At 40.9% G+C, this 20305-nt stretch overlaps 2 protein-coding genes across 3 annotated transcripts; one reads left to right on the top strand and one right to left on the bottom strand.

Annotated features, from left to right (window-relative positions):
* Positions 1–768: 768 nt before the first annotated feature.
* On the top strand, positions 769–11179 carry LOC103479050 (protein crumbs homolog 1-like). The gene is made up of 8 exons (XM_008433260.3): positions 769–1096; positions 2459–3430; positions 5517–6067; positions 6147–6312; positions 7438–8353; positions 8500–8541; positions 8625–8747; positions 8978–11179. Exons 1-8 carry the CDS (start codon positions 1063–1065, stop codon positions 9228–9230), a joined length of 3057 nt encoding a protein of 1018 aa, XP_008431482.1. The 5' UTR covers positions 769–1062; the 3' UTR covers positions 9231–11179.
* LOC103479049 (SUMO specific peptidase 5) lies at positions 10769–18315 on the bottom strand. 2 transcript variants are annotated; one of them, XM_008433259.3, is made up of 11 exons: positions 18058–18315; positions 17170–17253; positions 15708–16631; positions 14848–14953; positions 14619–14766; positions 14481–14528; positions 14146–14223; positions 13558–13695; positions 13327–13410; positions 12555–12605; positions 10769–11650 (listed from the first exon to the last, which is right to left on the bottom strand). In XM_008433259.3, exons 3-11 carry the CDS (start codon positions 16450–16452, stop codon positions 11534–11536), a joined length of 1515 nt encoding a protein of 504 aa, XP_008431481.2. In that variant the 5' UTR covers positions 16453–16631; positions 17170–17253; positions 18058–18315; the 3' UTR covers positions 10769–11533. The 2 variants fall into 2 exon arrangements, with proteins under 2 accessions (XP_008431481.2, XP_008431480.2); XM_008433258.3 differs by lacking the exon at positions 17170–17253.
* Positions 18316–20305: the final 1990 nt, after the last annotated feature.

The following is a 20305-nucleotide window of genomic DNA, read 5'->3' as shown; positions in this document are numbered from 1 at the left end:
AAGTTATGCTGCCTTCCGTTTGCCTCGGAAATTTGAATTGTGACGCCACACCCATGTGTATACTGTTTTCCATCTAAATAAAAGGTTTTTGAATGATCCTCCATATTTCTCCAAGCTTTATATCACCACCCCTTATGTTAAATAACGAGTTAACTGTGGTAAAATTGTTGGTTCATTTTCAGTAACTAAACTCAGATTGGTTTATTGTCAGCACAACTAAACTTAGATGATATTATGTCAATTTCTTATTCAGAATCTTTTCCCCTTCTTCCCTGAGAAGAATAATTAATGTTGGATATTCATCCATCCATCCATCCATCCATCCATCCATCCATCCATCCATCCATGACAGGTGGTCGATTTATTGCAGGGCCACACAAATTAATTATTAAATATTAGTATTACAGCTAAGGAAATTGTCTGAATGTCCTTTCTTTAAACTCATGAGAGTAATAAACTTTGCTAAATATTTATTTTAGTTTTAATCACTCCTAGTAAAATTTTGATAGGTAATTTTTTATTCAGAAAACGTTCTCTTTATCAATGGAGTAGAACTATGACCTGAGAGTTTTCCTTACATATAGTTCTTGATGACATTAATAACATGTTCCTGGAAGTTTGTATTATAACCTTTGTCTGACATATATAGTATATTATATAGTATCGATCTTTATGATAAATGCACAAAATCTTGTGTATTAAAACAAGGACTTTGAGGTGCTTTCGGACCACAACTTTGAAATCCGGTCAGCGTCACTTACATAACAGCACATTTTGGTTGTGTTTGACCCGTGGAGGTGCTGGAATTAGCCGGCTCCGATGCGCCCCTCCCCTCTCCAACACGTTTAACATGTAAGACTACATAAGTGCATTAGCTTAATCTCTTCTATCTAACATGCAGCGATCCAAGCATTTCAGTTAACACACACATGCATTAAGAGAAGCCGGGGTGAAGACGATGGAGCTCCACACACACGTGTTCTCCAGTAAGATCTAAAATGAAGATACTGGCCAACATTTAACAATCTGGAGGACTTGCAAAGAACAATTTTGAGATTCAACATGCGTGTGTGGATCCTTGTGTTGCTATCTGCAGGTAATGTTAAATGATTTATGATCAGAGATGATTAATTATCAGTGTCATGTTTTTTACCTGAACAGGTGTGTCAGATTAAGGAAGTAGTAAATTGTTTTGTTTCATTGTCATTTGGCCTGAATTTGTATTTGTGTATTTTTGACTATGTGTAAAAGTTTTGCAATGGGATCTTGTAGTGGTCTTGACTTTGACTGGGCCATTCAAAAATATGAATACCTGAACCTGGTAGCTATGGTCCTGCTAGAATCTCTACCCCAGTTTCTAGTCTTTTGCATCCTCTAGTAGGTTTTCTCCCAGGATTGTATTTAGCTTTTGTCCATCTTCCCAGTAACTCAGATGATCTTCCCTGCGTCTGGGGAAGACAACCATCCTTTCAGCAAGAATGGTACACTCAAAGTGAACGAGACAAGACATTTTATATGAATGCTGAAAAGTTACATTTTTTATTGTATTGACTTCCATGTTTGCTGTGTCCACCACTTTGCTTATGGGAAACCTTAAGCAACTTCCTACTTTCTTTCAACACTGATTTACCTCTTGACACTCCTTCATAAAGGCCAGTTTTTTGGATTGCACAACTTCTAGTTGTCCTGTGAACAGATTCTCTCTCCAGAGTTGAGAATCTCTGCAACGTCTCTAGAGTGACTATGGGCCTCTTGGCTGCTTCTCTGATGACTGCTCTCTCAGTTAAAGGTGGCTGATCTTAGGAGGTTTACAGTTGTACCATATTGTTTTGTTTTCTTAACTGAGTGCACCGGATTTTTTCTTTTTCTTTTGCAGTTTGAAGGAGACGGAATAGAAATGCATGTTGCTTCTTTTCAGATTTTGAATGGCAAAAACCATGGAAAATTATGAGTACTGTTTATTCCACTTCACAATTAGGCACTTTTTTGTTTTGGTCTACCATATCATGTCAAAATAAAGTGCATTCACAAAGGGCTTCCACAGGTAGGACCTGATTTTACGGGACACCCAAAAATTTCTGTTTTCTTTTTTTTTTTTTAGCAAATGCATATTTTTCAAACATTGTACTTTATATAATACTAATAGGCCTATATGAGGTGAGTTGCATGCACATATTAAGATTATAAAAAATACTCAAGTATTTGAAAATTGTGAAGTTAATGTAAATTTTGGGGGGAACAACATATCAGAGGACATATTAAGCCTACCATGAATCAGTTTCTAGCTGACAGGACCACATATTAATATGCTGTAATTTGCATTAGTAAAATAATTTTTCTTTAATGGGTAGGGCACTAAAACTGTCTCCAGCCCAGGAATCTACATCCGTGTAAATACGGTCTTGTTTATATGAACATAGAGATTGATTTGTCTTTTGTTTATTTTTTATTTCTAAAGGAACGCTTTACAGTGAGGACTTTGGTGGATGCGAACAGCAGCCGTGTCAAAATGGCGGACTATGTGAAAGCCACTCAGGAGGATTCCGTTGCCTTTGTTCGCAGCAGAGCCAAAATGGACGCCTGTATGGTGGAGAGAACTGTACAATTCCCCTTTCGGGCTGTGATAAAAGCCAGTGTGAGAATGGAGGAATATGTTCTCCCACATTTTCGAACAACAAACACACCGGCACGTGCATCTGCCTTCCAGGTTACACCGGGCCAAAATGCCAGACCTCCACCACATTCTCATTTGAGTCGCGGGGTTATATGTATATCGACACCAAGCAACTGGACCCAGAAGCTCCCCTTAATGTGACCTTCAGCTTTAGAACAGAGAACCCAACAGGCACTCTTTTTCAACGTAGAGTGGATAACTTGCTCCTCACCATCGAGCTGATGGATGGACATCTGTGCCTCCTCAGCTTGAGAGATCAAGGCACCAGCACTCTGGTTCAAGAACTCCCAGAGTATTTGTCCAACAACAAGTGGCACACAGTTGAAGCATCTCTGGGTGGTGTGGTCAGTCTCATCAGGTTGCTCTGCAGTGAGGTGAGCTGCACCAGAGACTCAGGTGTCGAAGTCCAGCCGATGGATCAAGCTGCCACTCTGCCGGAGCCAGCAGCTGTTCGACAAAACCTCTTTGTTGGAGCCATCGGGTGGAACGGGGCTTCAGGTAGAGTGGAGGACAGAGCAGAGGATCCACCAGCCTTTCTGGGCTGCTTTAGGGATGTTTTAGTAGATTCACGACTGGTGCTGCCCGATGACGTGCCAAAAGATTCAGACGTCCAGGCGAACATCGTAGCTGGATGCAGTGACAGAGACAAGTGTGAGGAGAGCCCGTGTCAGAACAGAGGGCGGTGTGTGAGCCAGGGCTGGAGGAGGTACGGCTGTGAATGCCACAGGCCGTATGAAGGAGACGACTGTGCAGAGGGTAAAAAAAAAAAAACACACACACACACACACACACACACACACTCCACTCAGTGCCTTTCAGTAGTCTTCACATCCTTTGAACTTTTCTGTTTGCTATCACATTATACCCACAACTTCTTATTCAGTTTATTGTTTAGGATTCTTAGGTGACAGAGCAGCACAAAGTAGTGAATAACTGTGGAAGGAAAATGACAAATGGGTTAATACATATGTTATTTTCAATACAAATTTGAGATTCAGTGTTTTGTACGACCATCTTTTCGGGGTATGTGTCTCTCAGCTTTACACATCTGGAGAGTGCCTGTGAATATAAACGTTCAAGCCTCACCAGAGATTCTCAATTGGACTTTGACCGGGCCATTCATGTGAATATGCTTTGATCTAAATATTGTTATTGCATGTCGGGGCCTTTATTGTTCTTGTGTACAGATTCTTCAACCTTGAGGTCTGATTAGTGTTCCCCATAATTTCTGTTCAATTAAGTGCACTCCCACATCTTGGCGAGTACACCAAGATGGTGGATTAAAAACCATGTATGATTGTTCATACATGATTCCAATTCACTATTGTGTGCTCTTTATTGTTGGTTTATTTTAGGGGACTCCAGTCATTGGGTGCCATTGTGCTGCAGCTTTTGGATGCATCTGTACTCCAACACACCTCAATCTAGTGAAAGGTTTTCAGACCTTTGCAAAACTAGCTGACATACCAAAGAGGTAAATTAGCCTTTTGATTCAGGTGTGTTGGAGCGGTGATGCATCCAAATTTTGTAGGACTGGAGTTGCAGAGCCCTGGTATCAAATAAAATGGTTGTAATGAGACAAAACTTCAACTATTTCTACAAAACACAACACAATGTTTCAGTCAATTATTGAAGACTTTCCCGTTGCCTCTGGATTTGTATTTTTATTTGACAAATCATTCATTTATTTTATTCATTTATTTTATTCATTTATTTGACGGTGTGTGCATGTGACTCCGGTATGCTCACCTTTTGTAATGACCCAACTGTAAGCAGAATTACCAGAGGCTGTTAAAGCAGGTAAAGGTTAAGTCCAGTCTTATTAGGTGTCAAATCAAGAAGTCTCAATGGATCGCTTTAAAGAGAGCCACTCACCGGGGTAAAGTCAGACAGCAAATTTTAAAGGAGCTTATTGGGTAAATGGAAATAGCCCAAAGTCCAGTCAAACAGATGTCAAATTAGAAACTATATACCTACACCTGCAGCATGGATTAAAAAAACGTGGCTTTCACTAATTGACCTGGAATGCTCTCAGCTTGCCAGATCAGGGAGTCTTAAACGTCTGGAACACGCCAAGGTGTCTTCTTTAAAGAGCAAGTTAAGAAATGTCATTATTATATGTGTGTCATTTCACTGTCAAACATAACTGTCAGCAAATTACCTAAGTGAAGCCATGAATAATGTCATCAGCAACTGATAGCTTTGTTTAGCTAACATACATTTTAAAATTTCTGAAAAAATGGAGGACCCCACAAATTAATCCCAATCTAATCAATCAGAGAACCTCCAAATCAAATCCAAAAATGTTATCTTAGATTTAGGCCCTAGTTAGTTTGCTGATGTTGAAAGCGTAGTCAGACAATGACTGAGGTATGTCTTGTTTAAAAAAGCTACCAAGCTTCTCCTTGTTAAAAAAAAAGAGTCACAAGAATTCTAGACTAATGTCCTTTGGACAAATCAGACTTTGGACTGATTTGTCAGACTTTGGAAGCCAAACTGAGCAACTGAGTGTAAACGTGACCAACAAGTATATTGGTGAGGTACTGAAGATCGCATAACAGCAAATCTGAACATCAGAGAAACTTCTGCACAGCAAAGTAAGAGACTGATAAATTCAGACAGGAAACAATTTCAAGGTATTGCTGCTAAAGCTGATCCAAGTTACACAACCACATCGCATGGCAGTTTTTAAAATCAGCAATAGAAGTTTGACATTTGTTGAGCATTTTAGCACCTGATACACACAACCCTGTAATTGAATGACAGTGTATTGTTTATCATTTATGCTTTGTATTGGGTTTCCTTTGATGCCCATTTCTCTCTGTTCATTCCTTCATCACAGAGTACATCACTGGCAGGTTTGGAAACAAAGACCTTGAGAGCTACGCCATGTTCTCGTTAGAAAACGATCCAGGGGATTCTGTAGTTATATCCATGTTCATTCGCACCAGACAGTCCAGTGGTCTGCTTCTCATCCTGGCCAATACCACCAGCCAGTATCTTCGCCTATGGCTGGTGGAGGGCAGGGTCAAAGTTCAGGTCAACAACTTTGAGACTCTTGTCGGTCAGAACACTGTCAACAATGGCCACTTCCACCTGGTAGCTGTGAAGCTGGAAGGAATTGCAGCCACTTTGTTCCTGTCAACTCAAATCCAGGGCTCTATGACCATCAGGCGAGTCCAAGCACATCCTGGTGATTTGGTCTTTGTTGGAGGTCTACCAGATTCAAGGGCCTCGGCTTCATTTGGTGGCTACTTCAAGGGATGCGTCCAAGATCTGAGGATTAACAGTAAGCGCCTGCAGTTCTATCCAGTAGCAACTCCTGTGGAGTCGTACAACCTGGAGAAGCTTGTGGGCGTATCAGAAGGATGCAGCAGTGACAACGCTTGTGCTGTAAGATAAAAGCCATGCTTGCAACGTCTGCGCAAAATGAACCAGCCTTGTAATCTCATTTCTGTCTTTCACTCATCAGGCTAACCCTTGTCTCAATGGAGGGGAGTGTTACTCCATGTGGGATGATTTTATCTGCAGCTGTCCCCCCTACACAGCAGGGCAAAGGTGTGAGGAGGTGAAATGGTGTGAGCTGTCTCCCTGCCCTGTTACGACCATCTGTCAGCCCTTCTCCCAAGGCTTTGAGTGTAAGTACCCTTTCCTCAAATATTACCTGTTACAACATAAGTGTTACAATGCAGGTACAAAGATCAAGAAGTCTTAATAATTCCATTGCATGGGGTGCTGCGGTGGCACAGGGAGCACAACCCACATAATGAGGCCTTAGTCCTCAACGTGGCTGTCGCAGGTTCAATTTCTGGTGACCTTTTCTGCATGTACTTCTTTCATTACCCACTTTCCTGTCAATTCACTATCAAATAGAGATCACTATAGCCAATACAACCTTTTTTTTTATTACATTACACATACAGCCAGAATTTCTATTCCTTATGCCAAGCAGGACTCATAGACTTATTACCATGTGGCTAATTGCAGGAGGGAACAGAGTTACCCATGCAGAATTCCCCTAAGACACAGTAATCCCTGGTCGGATTAGGTCTACTGGCACATGCTTGTGGTAGTATGTGATGACGAGATTTCTTGGTCACATGTTATTGATGAGAAAAGGAGGAAGGTGCTGATCACAATACTTCAGAAAATCTATTATAGCTCTTCATTTGGGTTTTGGGCATAAAGACTCATTTCTCTGAAAAATAACCAGCCTCTCATTACTTGTATAGTGCATACATGTTTTTGTATGGAACACCTTGGGATGTCTCATTGGTGCAATAAAAGTATAATTTGACTAATTTGTTTTTTTAGTCAGGGGTACCCAAGTCCAGTCCTCGAGACCCTCCATCCTAGCTAAGTGGGCTGTTCTTGTATAGCGCTTTATCAAGACCAGAGGATATTAAAGCACGTCACATTACATTCAGACATTAACCCATTCACTAAGTGATGTGGCAAGTTACAGGATTGTAGCTGCAGCTGACCTGGGGTAGTATGACAGTGGCGAAGCATCCCTGCTTCAACACACCTGAATCAAACAGCTGAATTCTGTCACCAGCAGTAACTCAGCTCTGCACACGTTAAATGAGTGACTTGCAAGTCACTCATTTGATCTAAGTGTGTTAGAGAAGGGACGCATCTAAAGTTTGCAGTGTGGTAACTCTCAATGACTGGACTTGGGCACTCTGCTTTTGGTGTATCAGACTCAAGTGTTTCAACCAAATAAGGCATCATCAGCAGTGTTCTCTGTTTGCATGCCATAGGTTTGTCCAATGTGACGTTCCGGCTCGACAACAGCATTTTGTGGTATCACAGCAACAGGAAGATTAAGTCCAACCTCTCCAGTCTCTCCCTCAGCTTCCGCACTAGGCAGTCAGAGGCCGTTTTGCTTCATGCTCAGAGAGAGTCCAATCACATAACGGTCTCTCTCCTTGACTCTCATTTGGTTATGGAGTTTCTGGGTGGGGCTGATAACGACTCTCTGAAAGTGACAGCACAAAGCCTGGCTCCACTCAGTGATGGTGAGTGGCACTTTGTATCAATCAGCAAGGAGAGACAGATCCCAACATCCAGGTGGATCATGGATGTAGACGAACACAAAGAGTACATCAGTGTTTCCAAAGCAGCGGCTGGGGACTTGAACTTTCTCAGGGATGGAGCAGACATTTTCCTGGGTGGCCTAAGCCAGGAATCTGGACTGACCTTTTCAGGATGTCTAGGTCCAGTGGAGATTGGGGGTCTTCGTTTACCATTCCATTTGGAGACAGAACTGAACCTCCCCAGACCTCAGGAGGAGCAGTTTGTGAGGGGCAACAGCAATAATTCACCACAGTACGGATGCTGGGGAGCCACTGTGTGTGCCCCAAACCCATGCCAGAATGGGGGTATGTGTGAGGACCTGTTCGATCAGCATCGATGCACCTGCCCCTTTGAATGGACAGGATCAGTATGCCAAGACCAGACAGACACCTGCAACTCCCACCCATGTGTATACGGTAACTGTACTAACCTCTCCGAGGGCTATAAGTGTGAGTGTGAGCTGGGCTTCACCGGTGAACAATGCGAGGTAGAAATGGATTTGTGTGAAAACAGCAGCTGCAACCATGGCGCCACCTGCCTGAAAGGCTTCCAGAGCTACACGTGTCTGTGTCCTCGGAACATGACAGGACGTTTCTGCGAGTAAGTTTTACGCGATGAATATAAAACTGCCGTCACACTGTTTCTAATTTTTCCATTTATGCTGATTTATAGAAAGACTCATGATATTTAAGCAATTGCTAAAACATTTTACCAAGCTGTACTGACTCACAGTTTATCTCTTTCAGTGTTAAAATCCCTGAAACTCCGTGGTACATAGAGACAGATCCGTGAGTGCTTCTTCGCACAAGATAAATCCTAAAGCCATGCAAGTACTAAAAAGGAAGCTGACACTATATGTGCATCTGCCTAGACTTCCTCAGTTGCCTGCCTCTTTCTGCGTGGGCACAAGATGGAACTACAGCTGCTTTAATGGAGGAAACTGCTCTGAAGCTGAGAACACCTGCTACTGCCTGCCTGGATTCACCGGTCAATGGTAGGACACGCAAAATGATGTTTGTCTTGGAACACTGAAGGAAAGCCGCTTAACCAAATAAAACTAAATTAATTTTTTCATACATATTTCTAAATTCCTTTTGTTCTTTCTAAATGTTAGCAGACATCCTAAATACTACTAAATGTCCTTATTTCCACGTACGATATTTTCTGGTCAATCATGGTTAGCGTGCATTTGTTTTTAAACAAATATTTTTTGTATCATTTCAGGTGTGAGAAAGATATAGATGAATGTGCCTCAGACCCGTGTATGAATGGAGGCTTCTGCATCAACTACGTGAACAGCTTCGAGTGCGTGTGCGACATGAACTACTCGGGTGTGTACTGCCAAATGGACGTCAGCGACTTCTACATGTACCTGTTCTTAGGCCTGTGGCAGAACCTCTTCCAACTTGTGTCCTACCTCGTCATTCGCCTCGACGACGAGCCAGAGATCGAGTGGGGGTTCCACGTCAACGAATAGACGAAACCAAATGAACCAAACTTCATGTAGATGGTCGATCATTTATATACACCCGTTCTTTATGTAGCTTTGTTCATTATGTTTTTGGTTGAGGCATTATGTCTTTGGACAGTTGCTATGATGCATAACCGTATCGAGAAGAATTTGTTTTTGACAATCGATAAGCATCTCAAAAACTCAAATAATACCTGAACTACGACCTCAAATCCTAGAGGAGTTGAATAGGAGGCTACGTGGATGTAGAGAGAGAAGGAGGAAGTTCAAGTCATCTATCATCTCTACCATCAATCATATCCCCAACTCCAACATCTCTCTGCCCAGCTTTCCAACATAAGGCCAGACAGTCAAATGCATCGAGCTGCTTTGCTTAATGATAAGATAGCGTACTAGCAAACAGAAGTGGCAAAAGCAAATGAGGTGGACTAGTAGTGCTTGCAAACAATTGCTTGCATCATCCAGGACATGTTGATGTGGAATTTTGTCTCTGCTGTATTGGATATTGATCTGTTAGCATGTCATGACAGTCTTGAGACTGTTATACTGTCAAAGATCAATTCAGATTTGTTGCATGACTGACTGCTACCAGAGATCCTTCCTGCCCACATCATCACATGACATGACCATGACAACATGTTGAAGATACCAGGATGATAAGAGTCACAACGTTTAAATTCCTTCTGAAATAAATATTTTTAAATTGAATTTTGAATTGGATATGAACTTCTAGTTCACGTGTACTGAGGTCAAAATTGTAATTCAATTCAAGAATAATATACATTATAAACATCAAAGACCTGCTAGGTCCAAGAATTTATTTCTGTGGATGCAAGTTGTTTTTTTTCCATGTCACCAGACAGGCTCTGTAAAATTCACCATTCTTCTTTGAGTAATTTTTCTGCATTAAGTTAACTTCAGTTGAATTAAAAACACTCATTTGTTAAGTCCATCATATTTCAGGACCCCGCCCCAAAATAGCATTAGCTTCTTGAAATCCAGAGACAATGCTACAAAATAAACATACTTATGTTTTACTTGCTTTTATTCTCTATTCAAATGTAATCATTTGCTTTGCATAAACGCTGCCTCAAAGTGGCTCAAAGTTGGCCATTTGTTCTTAGGGGGTTTTGTAGCAGTGTCGTCCACAGCAGGGCTGCTGGACGGTTCCTTCGGTCTTTTTCTTGTCAGAAACTCGTCCATTCCACGATTGCTAATACGCTAGCTTAATGAGCAAAGCAGCTCGATGCGTTTGACTGTCAGCCAATCAGAGATGGGCATGGCAAAGAACATAAACTATTTCAATTTATGTTTTATAATAATAATTGAAAAAACATTTGTTTGGAAGATTTAAAAATAGTAGAAATTGTATTTCATTTTTTAGCTTGACTTGTTTTTCACCAGCACCCATCCAGACCCCACAAAGGGACGTGTAAAGAAAATGGATGGATAGGCTCCAGTTTTTAGCGCCCCCTGGAGGGCCTCCCACTTTAAAAAAAAAACAGTGTTGTAGTAAATTGAGTTGCCCCTGTCCAGCACACAGGTTGGAGGAACCACTTTTTATTTGAATGGACACCCGTATTTTTCCTTATGTCTGATTTGCACCCATACAAAATTGTTAAAAGCCTCTGACGATGCATTTTTTTTTCTGACTTACAAAGAACCTATGTATGAAACTAACTTACAGTCTGTAATAGAAAAGTCTTCTTCCATGTTTTCTGGTGTTCTTCAGGTCTGGTTCTCAGACAGAGAACTCTGTGTGTGCCTTAATTGTCCACCTTGTGTCTGCTGTGGTCTGAAGTTCAGAGACAGTCACATGTGAAGCTAGCACAACATATTCACATATAACTATGTAAACTTGTATAAACTTCAGATTGTTCTATGTGAAATGTGTACTGTATACCCAATATACAAGATGAAAACATCAAATAAAAGTGAAGTACATCCAAGTTGTTTACAAAACTTTATAATTTTTTCCGGTTGAAACACAAAAGACTAAACCAAATGTATCTGTTTAAACAATGACGGAAACAGAAATTAAAAACATAAAACTGCTAGTTTTAACAGTTGGATAGAAACAGAAAAGTCCGTGATAGACTGAGTAAGGCTTTTCTGGTGGACTTCAGAGATGCTTCTCACTTAAATTACACTTCTGGTTAAATAGCGATCACATAAATACAGCAGAGCAACCAGAATTGTGGATTTGACAGTAGACCTGATGGACGGAAATCCTAACAGAGGGCCAGCCTCAGACTGGTGAGGTTGCTCGTTTTAGAAATCCTTGAGAAGCTGCATGTACCATCGTCTCATCAGTCCAGTTCATGAATCTCACAGTCACAGAGTTCCTTATAGATCCTTTTCCGTATGTTCGGAATGTCCTGTTGGGAAAACTGGAACGGTCTCGACAGAGCCAGGCATCTAGAGTACTGTTAAAAAAACAAACAAAAAAGAAACGATGTATTAAACTGAAACAAATAATAAATGTTTCACATTTTCCAGTGAAAGTGTTTAAGTAACGGGCTACAAATTAACAACCTTAAAATGAAACACATACGAGGAATAAGAAAAAAAATTAATAATGAACACGTAGAGCAACAAAAAGTAACCAGAATGCTCTCTGAATGAGAAAAAACATTTTGGTAAGTTTTTTTCTTCTAAACTGGAACAGAATAAAATTTATGACAAAAAGCAATAACAAAAATGACTAAAATTTGTTGACTGCTGAAAGTGAGACTGAAATATTGTTGGGAAGTCTAATGAGATCCAAGTTTTAGAAAAAAAAAAACTTAGGGGAAACTTTATCGGAAAAAAAAAAATCCAAATAAGGCTGCTCAAGGTAACAGAAATTAAACTATGTCTGTTCTGGATAATCCGACTTTAAATTCACTTCTTTCCAGGCATAACATTTTTATGTAGATGCTTTCAACCAATGTCTTTTGGGGTGAACTGCAGGAAAAAACATTAGGACTCTTTTGACTGAAATTAAGAACGGAATTCAGGAAGATAGATTAATACGGAACATTTCTATAGCTAGCGACAAAGGTGAAGCCATTTATTTACAGTTTTCCAAAAGAAAAAAAAAAAAATTATTGAGCCCCTCAGTTTGGATACACTGGATTTCAAAAGGTTAAATATTCTGAGAATTCTTTAATATTTAAGATTGGACAAGGACAGAAAATAAAAAAGCTTTTAAAAAGTTGAGAAAAAAATTGTGACAACAAGTTGATATTTTTCACTTACTTCACATACTGTACTATTTTCTACTGTGACAGAAAATAGTCTTAGTGAAAAATAGTATTAAAAAGCATCAATTAGCAAAGCAAGACGTACCTCTAAGACAAAAACTCCGCAGTCGTTCTCGTTGGTCTGTTGTGGAATTTCCTGTGAAAAACAGCAGGGGGAGACAAAGCGTCAAGTAAAAAATGAGAATCTGCTCGTTAGCCATAGCTAGCATTGCCCTCACGGAGTGAGTGAATCATAAGTTTTATGTCAGGTCTCCAGCAATAGTAATAGCTGTGTGGAGCAAAGATTTGTGAGCACATCCCTGCAGGCTGCTTGAACATGATACACATACAGCATTCCTGAACCTGTTCAGTAATGCTGCACATTAATATGACACTTTTATGCAGCTCCTTTCAAAAGATATTCTAACCCCTTGAGCTTTTTCATATTTCTCACAATTTTATTGAATACAAATGCTAACCAACTAGTTTTAGACTACTTCATTGCTTACTAATGTTTGGTCTGTCACATAAAATTACAATAAAAGGCATAGAAGCTTGTAGTTGAAATGTGACAAAATGGAAAAAAACGTTTTAAGGGTGTGATTACTTCTGCGGGACAGTAACAGCAGCCAACTCAGTGTTCCTAAAACAGGTTCCAACAGAGACGTTCTTTGACAAGTCCAAGTCACGTTACAAGTCTTTAAGAGCCCAGTTCAAGTCAAGTCAAGTCTTTGAGGGCCAAGTCCAAGTCAGGTCTCAAGTCTTATTTTTGCGACTCCAGTGTAACTCTAGTGAAAATGTCAAACTCAAGTTGCTCTCTCTGGTTCCATCATACATCTTGTGTTCACACATACAGAACGTGGTCCAGTTTCTCATACCTCTACAAATGACACCGTCCAGCCATCTTGAAATGAAGCTCGTTTCTTCTCTTTTGCTTCGGACATCAAGTATTTCAGGATGTTCTGTTCAAAGCAAAGCAACACATCCAGATGCAGTCCAAGTCAACTGACAAAAAAATCCTACCAAGACATTCTTGTAAGAAGAAAATTTGTAAAAATAAATCAATAAAACAAAAATAATAATAACAACAATAATAATAGCTTTATTACCCTTGCAACCTTCTGGAGTGAATGTCCTTGAGAATCGTAAAGGTAGATTTTCTTGGCGGAAATGTCGGCAGTAACCAGACACCAGTGGACCTCCAGGTGGATGGGCACCAGAAGAAGAGTCTTAGAAAATAAATCCACCTGAGACAGGAAGACTGGATCAATGGTTCTACTGGGATGGATTAGTTAGAAAATCTATTCTAATAGACTGAACAACAACAACAAAAAATCTAGTGTCTGTCAGGATATTTTACAACACTTCATGTTTCCTTCTGCTGGCTAGCTTTATGGAGATGCTGGTTTCATCCTCCAACAGGACAATGATGCCAAAGGTACCAAAAACGGCTTCAAATCTTTATTGGCAGCACTTTTGTTTGGGTCTGATTGGAGACATTTACACTCCCCAGGAAATAAAACTAGCAATGTGGTTTGTAGCTTCCTCCGACGGTTGTCCGTCTTGTTTACATGTTTTAATTTGCAGAATCCACATTTTCTGTTTGCATCCCCAATCAATTAATATCCCACATCTGACTTGGTGTTGGACGTTTCTTTAGTTTACTTGATGAGAATCAGTTTTTTGTTACAGCCAACCTGCTTCGTCCAACGCCTCACACCATCATATCCTTTGGTCATGAGCTGCCGGTGGAAGAAACTGTTGAGAAAATGGACCTTCAAGTGGAGACAAAAAAAAAACAAAAGAAACATGCTGAAATTAATCAGAAACAAAGACTAGAAAATGTATTTGGTAATAAGTTAAAAGAATTATAGGTATTTTATCTGAATTGCATTCTATATGTGGACCAATCACCTAAAGGTGCAGGTTGTTTTATGGTAGGTGGTGTTTCCTCCTACCATACAATATTTTTATGTGTAATTGCTCAATAAAAGCAATCTTTTTTCATAATGGTGACTATAACGTAGGTTACCTTGTGATTGGACGACTCCATGATCAACTCTCCGTACATGTTCATGACCTGCAGTTCAGCCCAAAACACATTGGTTTAGCATAGCTCAACACACACTCTACACAACAAACCGAAGCTGTTGTGGTGTCCGGCGCCAACCTGGTCATTGAGCCAGTGCTCATTCGCCAACGTCAACAAGTCCTCCAGAGTCAGTATGTGTTTTTTGTAGACGACTCGGAAAGACAGGATGGATTCCTGGATGATAGCGGTTCGATATTTGTCCACTTCAGAGAAGATGGTGCTTTTTCTGAGGAGGTAGAAACAAACTGACTTTAGGGTCTCATCCAGCAACACGACGCAGCTACTTTGGGTTAGTTCAAGCCTTCACCTGTCACTGAAATCAGAGTTGAACTTCCTCTTCAGATGCCTCAAAACGTCACTCTTATGGAGCGGGATGAAGCTTCCGTATCGCCTGTAGAAGACTTCCAAGAAGTCTGGATGGAAGGAAAAAAAAAAAAAAAAAGAAAAGCTGTGATTAACAGACATGCAGGATCCGCCACTTCTAAACTTCTAAACATTTTTGTCATCAAAAACCTTCATGCATTTGATCAGGATTCTATATGAACTTTTTTTAAAGTGTGCAAAAATGTTGCACTAATTTGATCTGCACAATATGTTACAAAAATCGAATTATAGCAATATAAGTAGTATCCAAAAAAGGACTGTTTGGAATTCAAAGTAAGTCCGAATTTTCACTTTGGATGCCACCAATATATGCAGCGAGTTGTTGGGTGGAGCAGTGAGGGAAACATGGATTTATTACATAAAACATAAATGCAACACAATTATTTCTACCATGTTGAACAATAATATAATTGCACAATTTTCTAATATCCTGGAGTCATATTCTAAATATTCAGCCCAGCTCATTTTTAATATTTTTTAGATAGTCAGCAAAAATATCCACAGCTGCTGCTGCTGCTTCTGCTGTAAACACAAAATTCTACTCTGGTACACTGATTATTACCGTGGGGATTTACGTACTCTTTTTGGTTACCTAGCAACAACCTCTTGAGTAACTTGCACATGAGCTGTTTCATGTTCGGCTCGTAACTGCTCAGATCACCAGTTTGGCAGCGTTTCAGATATTTTAAACAAAAAAACGGACCAATAATTATCGATATCTTCAATATATTGTGATACGTTTTTCCGGCGTGTCGCCCACCCCTCGGGGAACGGTGAACTGACCTTGGATCTCCCTGGTCAGAGCGTCAGCATTGGCTTCATTCGGACAGGATGTTGTCTTTTCACTCCCGCTCTGCTGGAGATCAGGACTGTGTTGTAATGAACCCATCTGCGACCTGAACGGTGCGGTATCGTCGGCGCCCCGCAGAGGTCGCACGGTGTGGGAAAGTTCTAGAGGGTGAAGAAGGCTCTTGGGTCGTCCAGAAGGTTCAACGCTGTCGGGCAGCGATGCTGCTGTTGGTGAGGTCTGACTGACGCTGCCTGCATCCGACAAACCTGAGACGCTTTCTGATTGGCTCCAGCTGCCCAGCCCGTTCTGGCGGACTTCTCCAGAGCCCTCAGCATCCGGACCGAGACGGGTTTTCATGGATTCTGGGGATTTTACTTCCGAGTTGTCGTTGTTCTCTAACAAAACTGTTTTCTGTGATTTCAAATAAAGTTCAGTGTCTGTGGCGGTACGGACCCCGGAGCCGCAGCGCCGCCGTCGCGTCCGGACCTTCCAGAAGCGGCACGTCTCGCTCCGCTTCCTCCACAGCCAGAACTGCAGCTTATAGTACAAGCGTCTCTTGTCCCGCCTGGACAGGTGGGACACGCCCTTGACGGACGACATGAACGTCCGTCTCCGGGTCAGGCTCTTTGGCTTCCTCCAGCGGCTCCGTGTTTGCTCCATCTGGCAGAGGCCGAAGCACGTTGGCTCACATGTGAGCGCACAGCTGTGGGAAGCCTTCTGTTTGACAGAGCGACACATGTGAGGAGGGGCAGCGGCCGAGCTGGACCCCCTGGCTTCCTGTTTGGAATAGACGGACTCCCGGCGTTTCACACCATGGTCCCGACGCCTTTCGCTAGATCAAGCGGCAAATCTCAGGGAGAATGCGGACGCTGGTTGCCGAAGTAACGCGAGTGTCTTCCTGGGTGTCCACGCCAACTCTGCAACAGAGAAGCATCAGCCTTCATGAAGTCATCAGAACATCGCTCCTCTATTAACCCTTTAGCAACGTTTTAACCAGCGTTGCACTAAGTAGCAGCTATTATAATGTTTGCTAACTGATGCTGGCTAGTCTGAAGGAACTAAGTGTGGGAGTGGTGGAGGAGGGCTGCTCTGTGAAGGAAAAGCTCAAGAGTTTGAAAACTGCAGTTCTAAGAAGCTGACACCAATGACTAGCAACAGAAGTCATGTGGCATGTTTTGCTTCTCATTAGACTTAATTAGGATTTTTAATTGGGACTGAATCAAAGTAGTGCCAAGAAGGAAAAAAAATCCTGTGTTTCCACTTTTTATTTTTTTTAGCCTGATCATTGCCTTCCTTTGCAATTTTGCTTGATTCTTATCTTCCTTCACTCTTCAGTCTGGGCTTTCTCCCATTTAAGTGGATTTCTCCAGTTGAATTTCTATCAGGTCAATCAGTAAACAGAAGGACAAGTTGGGAACGATGACGTCAATTTTCTTTTTTAGACTTGTGTTTTACCTGTAGTTTTGGGAATAGCAGTTGAAGAAGTGGACAAAACACTTTTCTTCAGCAGGTCAATCTCGAAAGGAAACCTGTCAGAGACTGCAAGACCAGAAAGACTGGTTCACCATCCATCATCATGCAAGTTAGAGAGTGAGCACAGTGAAGTGGTTTACATTCAAAGCACATTAATGAGTTAGAATGGTCCAGTCAAGTCCAAAACTGAATTCAATTAGAAATCTGTGGCAGAACTGGAACACTTGTGTCCAGAATCACTCTCAATCCAGCTGGACAAAATTGAGATATTTTGCAAAGAAGAAAGGGCAAACAAGAAGAAATCAACCGCTGGCTGCACATGCATAGCTGTTTTTTTTTTTTTTTTTTTTTTGGGGGGGGGGGGGGGTACGGGAGGATTAAACATTAAAAATATTTTTATTGTGTGCTTAGTTGCTTTTTAAAAACAACTTGTTAATGTACTTTTTTTCATTTACTTTGCTGCTAGTATTCATGGTTAACCCATAAACCTTCTCTACAATTTAACAAATATGTTATTAAACTGAATTATCACTGTAAAACTGGGTGCTATTTTCTGTAAGGAACCTATCCTTCACATGAGATACTACCGCCTCACAGCGTTAAAAAGCCTGAGCTCTACAAGAGGCTCTGCATGGCATTGTGGGAGCCCACGTGTCCAGTATTGGACCCACGCAGGAGCACAAACACACGGTCCTCCGACGTTTTGCTAGCATTTGCTTTTCCTGCAGGTTGTCAGCCCGGTCCGGCCTCAGCTCGGCACGTGTTACCGAGCGGAGTCCCCGGCGAAGCAGCTAGCTGCAGAGCTAGGTTCCCTTGGCACAGCAGCAGAACATGGGGGATCTGAGGAAGCTTCCTACAGTCGGCCTTTACCTGCATTTCCTCCCCCTGGTTGGATGAAACCTCCGCTCGGTGAGAGTTCTGGGCCCGCAGTACGTCTAACAGCAGAACCGCACGGGAAGTTAGTAGTTTAAGCTGTTAAATATCTAATTAAACGAGATGAACCAATGACGAAAGTAGCAACAAGAGTCTCCACATTGGGAGTCGCATACAAAATGCGTCATTCCCGTGTTAGCCAATCAGAAACGACCAATTCGATAACAAGACAAGACTGAGCTATAGATGGATAGATAGGGGATGTGTCATCTAAATAACTTCATTCTTAATACGCACACACACACACACACACACACACACACACACACACACACACACACACACACACACACACACACACACACATATCCTATTAAGTAATATAGGATATGTTACTTAATAGGGTATTATATTTTTATTCATTATTCAGCAATTATTATATTCATTATCAGATTATATATTATGACTTTATTACCAGATAAAAAAATTTCATCTCAAACATCTTGATTATAAGAAAATATATATTTTATATTAATCACATCTAATTTTATTTTGTTCCCACAGTTCTTATATTTTGTTTGCAGCAGTTCTGTTAATGTTTTTCTTGTCAGAAACTTTTCCATTTCTTGCTTGCTATTCTAACTTGAGGAGCAAAGCAGCTTGATGAATTTGACTGGCAGCCCAGCAGAAAATTGGCATCAGAAATAACATTTGTTAAATCAATTATTATAATTCATATTTTATAATAAAAAAGAAGAAAAACTTACAAAAAATTATGATTAAAATTTTAAGATTAAAAGATTTACGGGACTCAATTTTTTTGTATTTTTGCCTTTGTTTTTCTCATCTAACCTCTAACTTTCTGAGGCTCCCACAGCGCCCTCTGGTGGTCCCTGAAATAAAACAGGCGACTTTCAGTATGTGTTTTTTTTGGGCGCGTCAAACATTCAATTGATTTCGAGTTTTTTCATATTTTAAAATGAAAAGGGGAAGAAAATCTCTCCTCATTTATACGCTGAAAACATTGTTTGGTGATTTTTTTTTTTGTTTGACTTTTTAACTCATTTACAGATAAGTCTATTCTGTTTTTTTTAGGAAATAATTTAGATTTTTCAGAATGTGTTTAAATGCGCATCTATTTTGAATCGGACCAGACCAGATTTTCACAGATTTGACATCTTGTTTTTTTTCTTCCCCAGACTTCTCCTTCTGGACCTCCCTTTGACTTTCTGTGCAGCTGTTCAGCTGGGCAGCCCTGCTTCAAAACAGCAGATGCTCAGATGTGTCTGCTGCTTTAACCTTGTAGAGCATTGGATGTAGCCTTTCACTGTCCTTCCTGAGGTAGGCTACATTTATACAAATGTCAAGGATTTATATATCTCCAAATCAATACCTCATTTGGAGAAAGCAGATCACAATCTTGTTTTTCCCTGCTCTGAATATAAATCCCTTGTCCAGAGACTACTAGTAAGGAAAATGACTGTGAGGAAGTGGTCACAGGAAGCCGAAGAAGCCCTTCGAGCTGCGTCTCAAAGGCGGCGCGAGGCCCACCCAGGCGTTTGGCACAGCTGAATGTTTGCCTCAGGAGAATAAAGCATTTCTCAAACATGCGTGAAAGAATCAAAGCAACACTCAAGTAAATTTTTTGATGAAGGAATGACATAACATGATTTTACATAATACTCTCCCTTCAGAAACTCCATTTTATGTTTATTTGTGTTGTCTATGATTAATCCTGAAATTGGTTTGATGTTCTGAAACAATGAAGTGTGTAAAAACACGCAAAAGAAATGGAAATCCGTGCATACACGCATGTCCCAATACAAACATTATAAACTTCCATTTAGATTTCCCTCTCTGTCCAAAGATTGTTTTTCTCACGCGTTTGTACCAAAATATTCTCTTAAGTTGACAACTTTGAGATTGGCCTCCTTTACTAGCAGTTTGCCTGTGTGAGGAAAACGCTGGAAATTTACCAGGAAAAGTCGGATCAGTACCTCTGTTTGCTCCTGACCTGGAGTGATACTTGTGTGTTGTGCAGATGGTCTAATACAAAATAAACATCCAGGACGGCAGCGGTGAGTGTCACTGGCCCTCAAATATGCCCCCTGCCATCGACAAACATCCTCTTCTGAAGAGTTCAGTCGCTGATCTGAGGGGCCCCGCTTTGTAAGGCTCCTCTCTGACCTCGGTGGAGACAGGCAGCTGGTTACACAATAGGAGTGTTTTAGCATGGAACCAAGAT

The sequence above is a fragment of the Poecilia reticulata genome, chromosome 17 (genome assembly GCF_904066995.2).
Source record: "Poecilia reticulata chromosome 17, P_reticulata-male-v2, whole genome shotgun sequence".
NCBI classification, from domain to species: Eukaryota; Metazoa; Chordata; class Actinopteri; order Cyprinodontiformes; family Poeciliidae; genus Poecilia; species Poecilia reticulata.
Note: the sequence above shows the minus strand (reverse complement) of the source record. Positions and strands in the feature narration are given on the sequence as shown.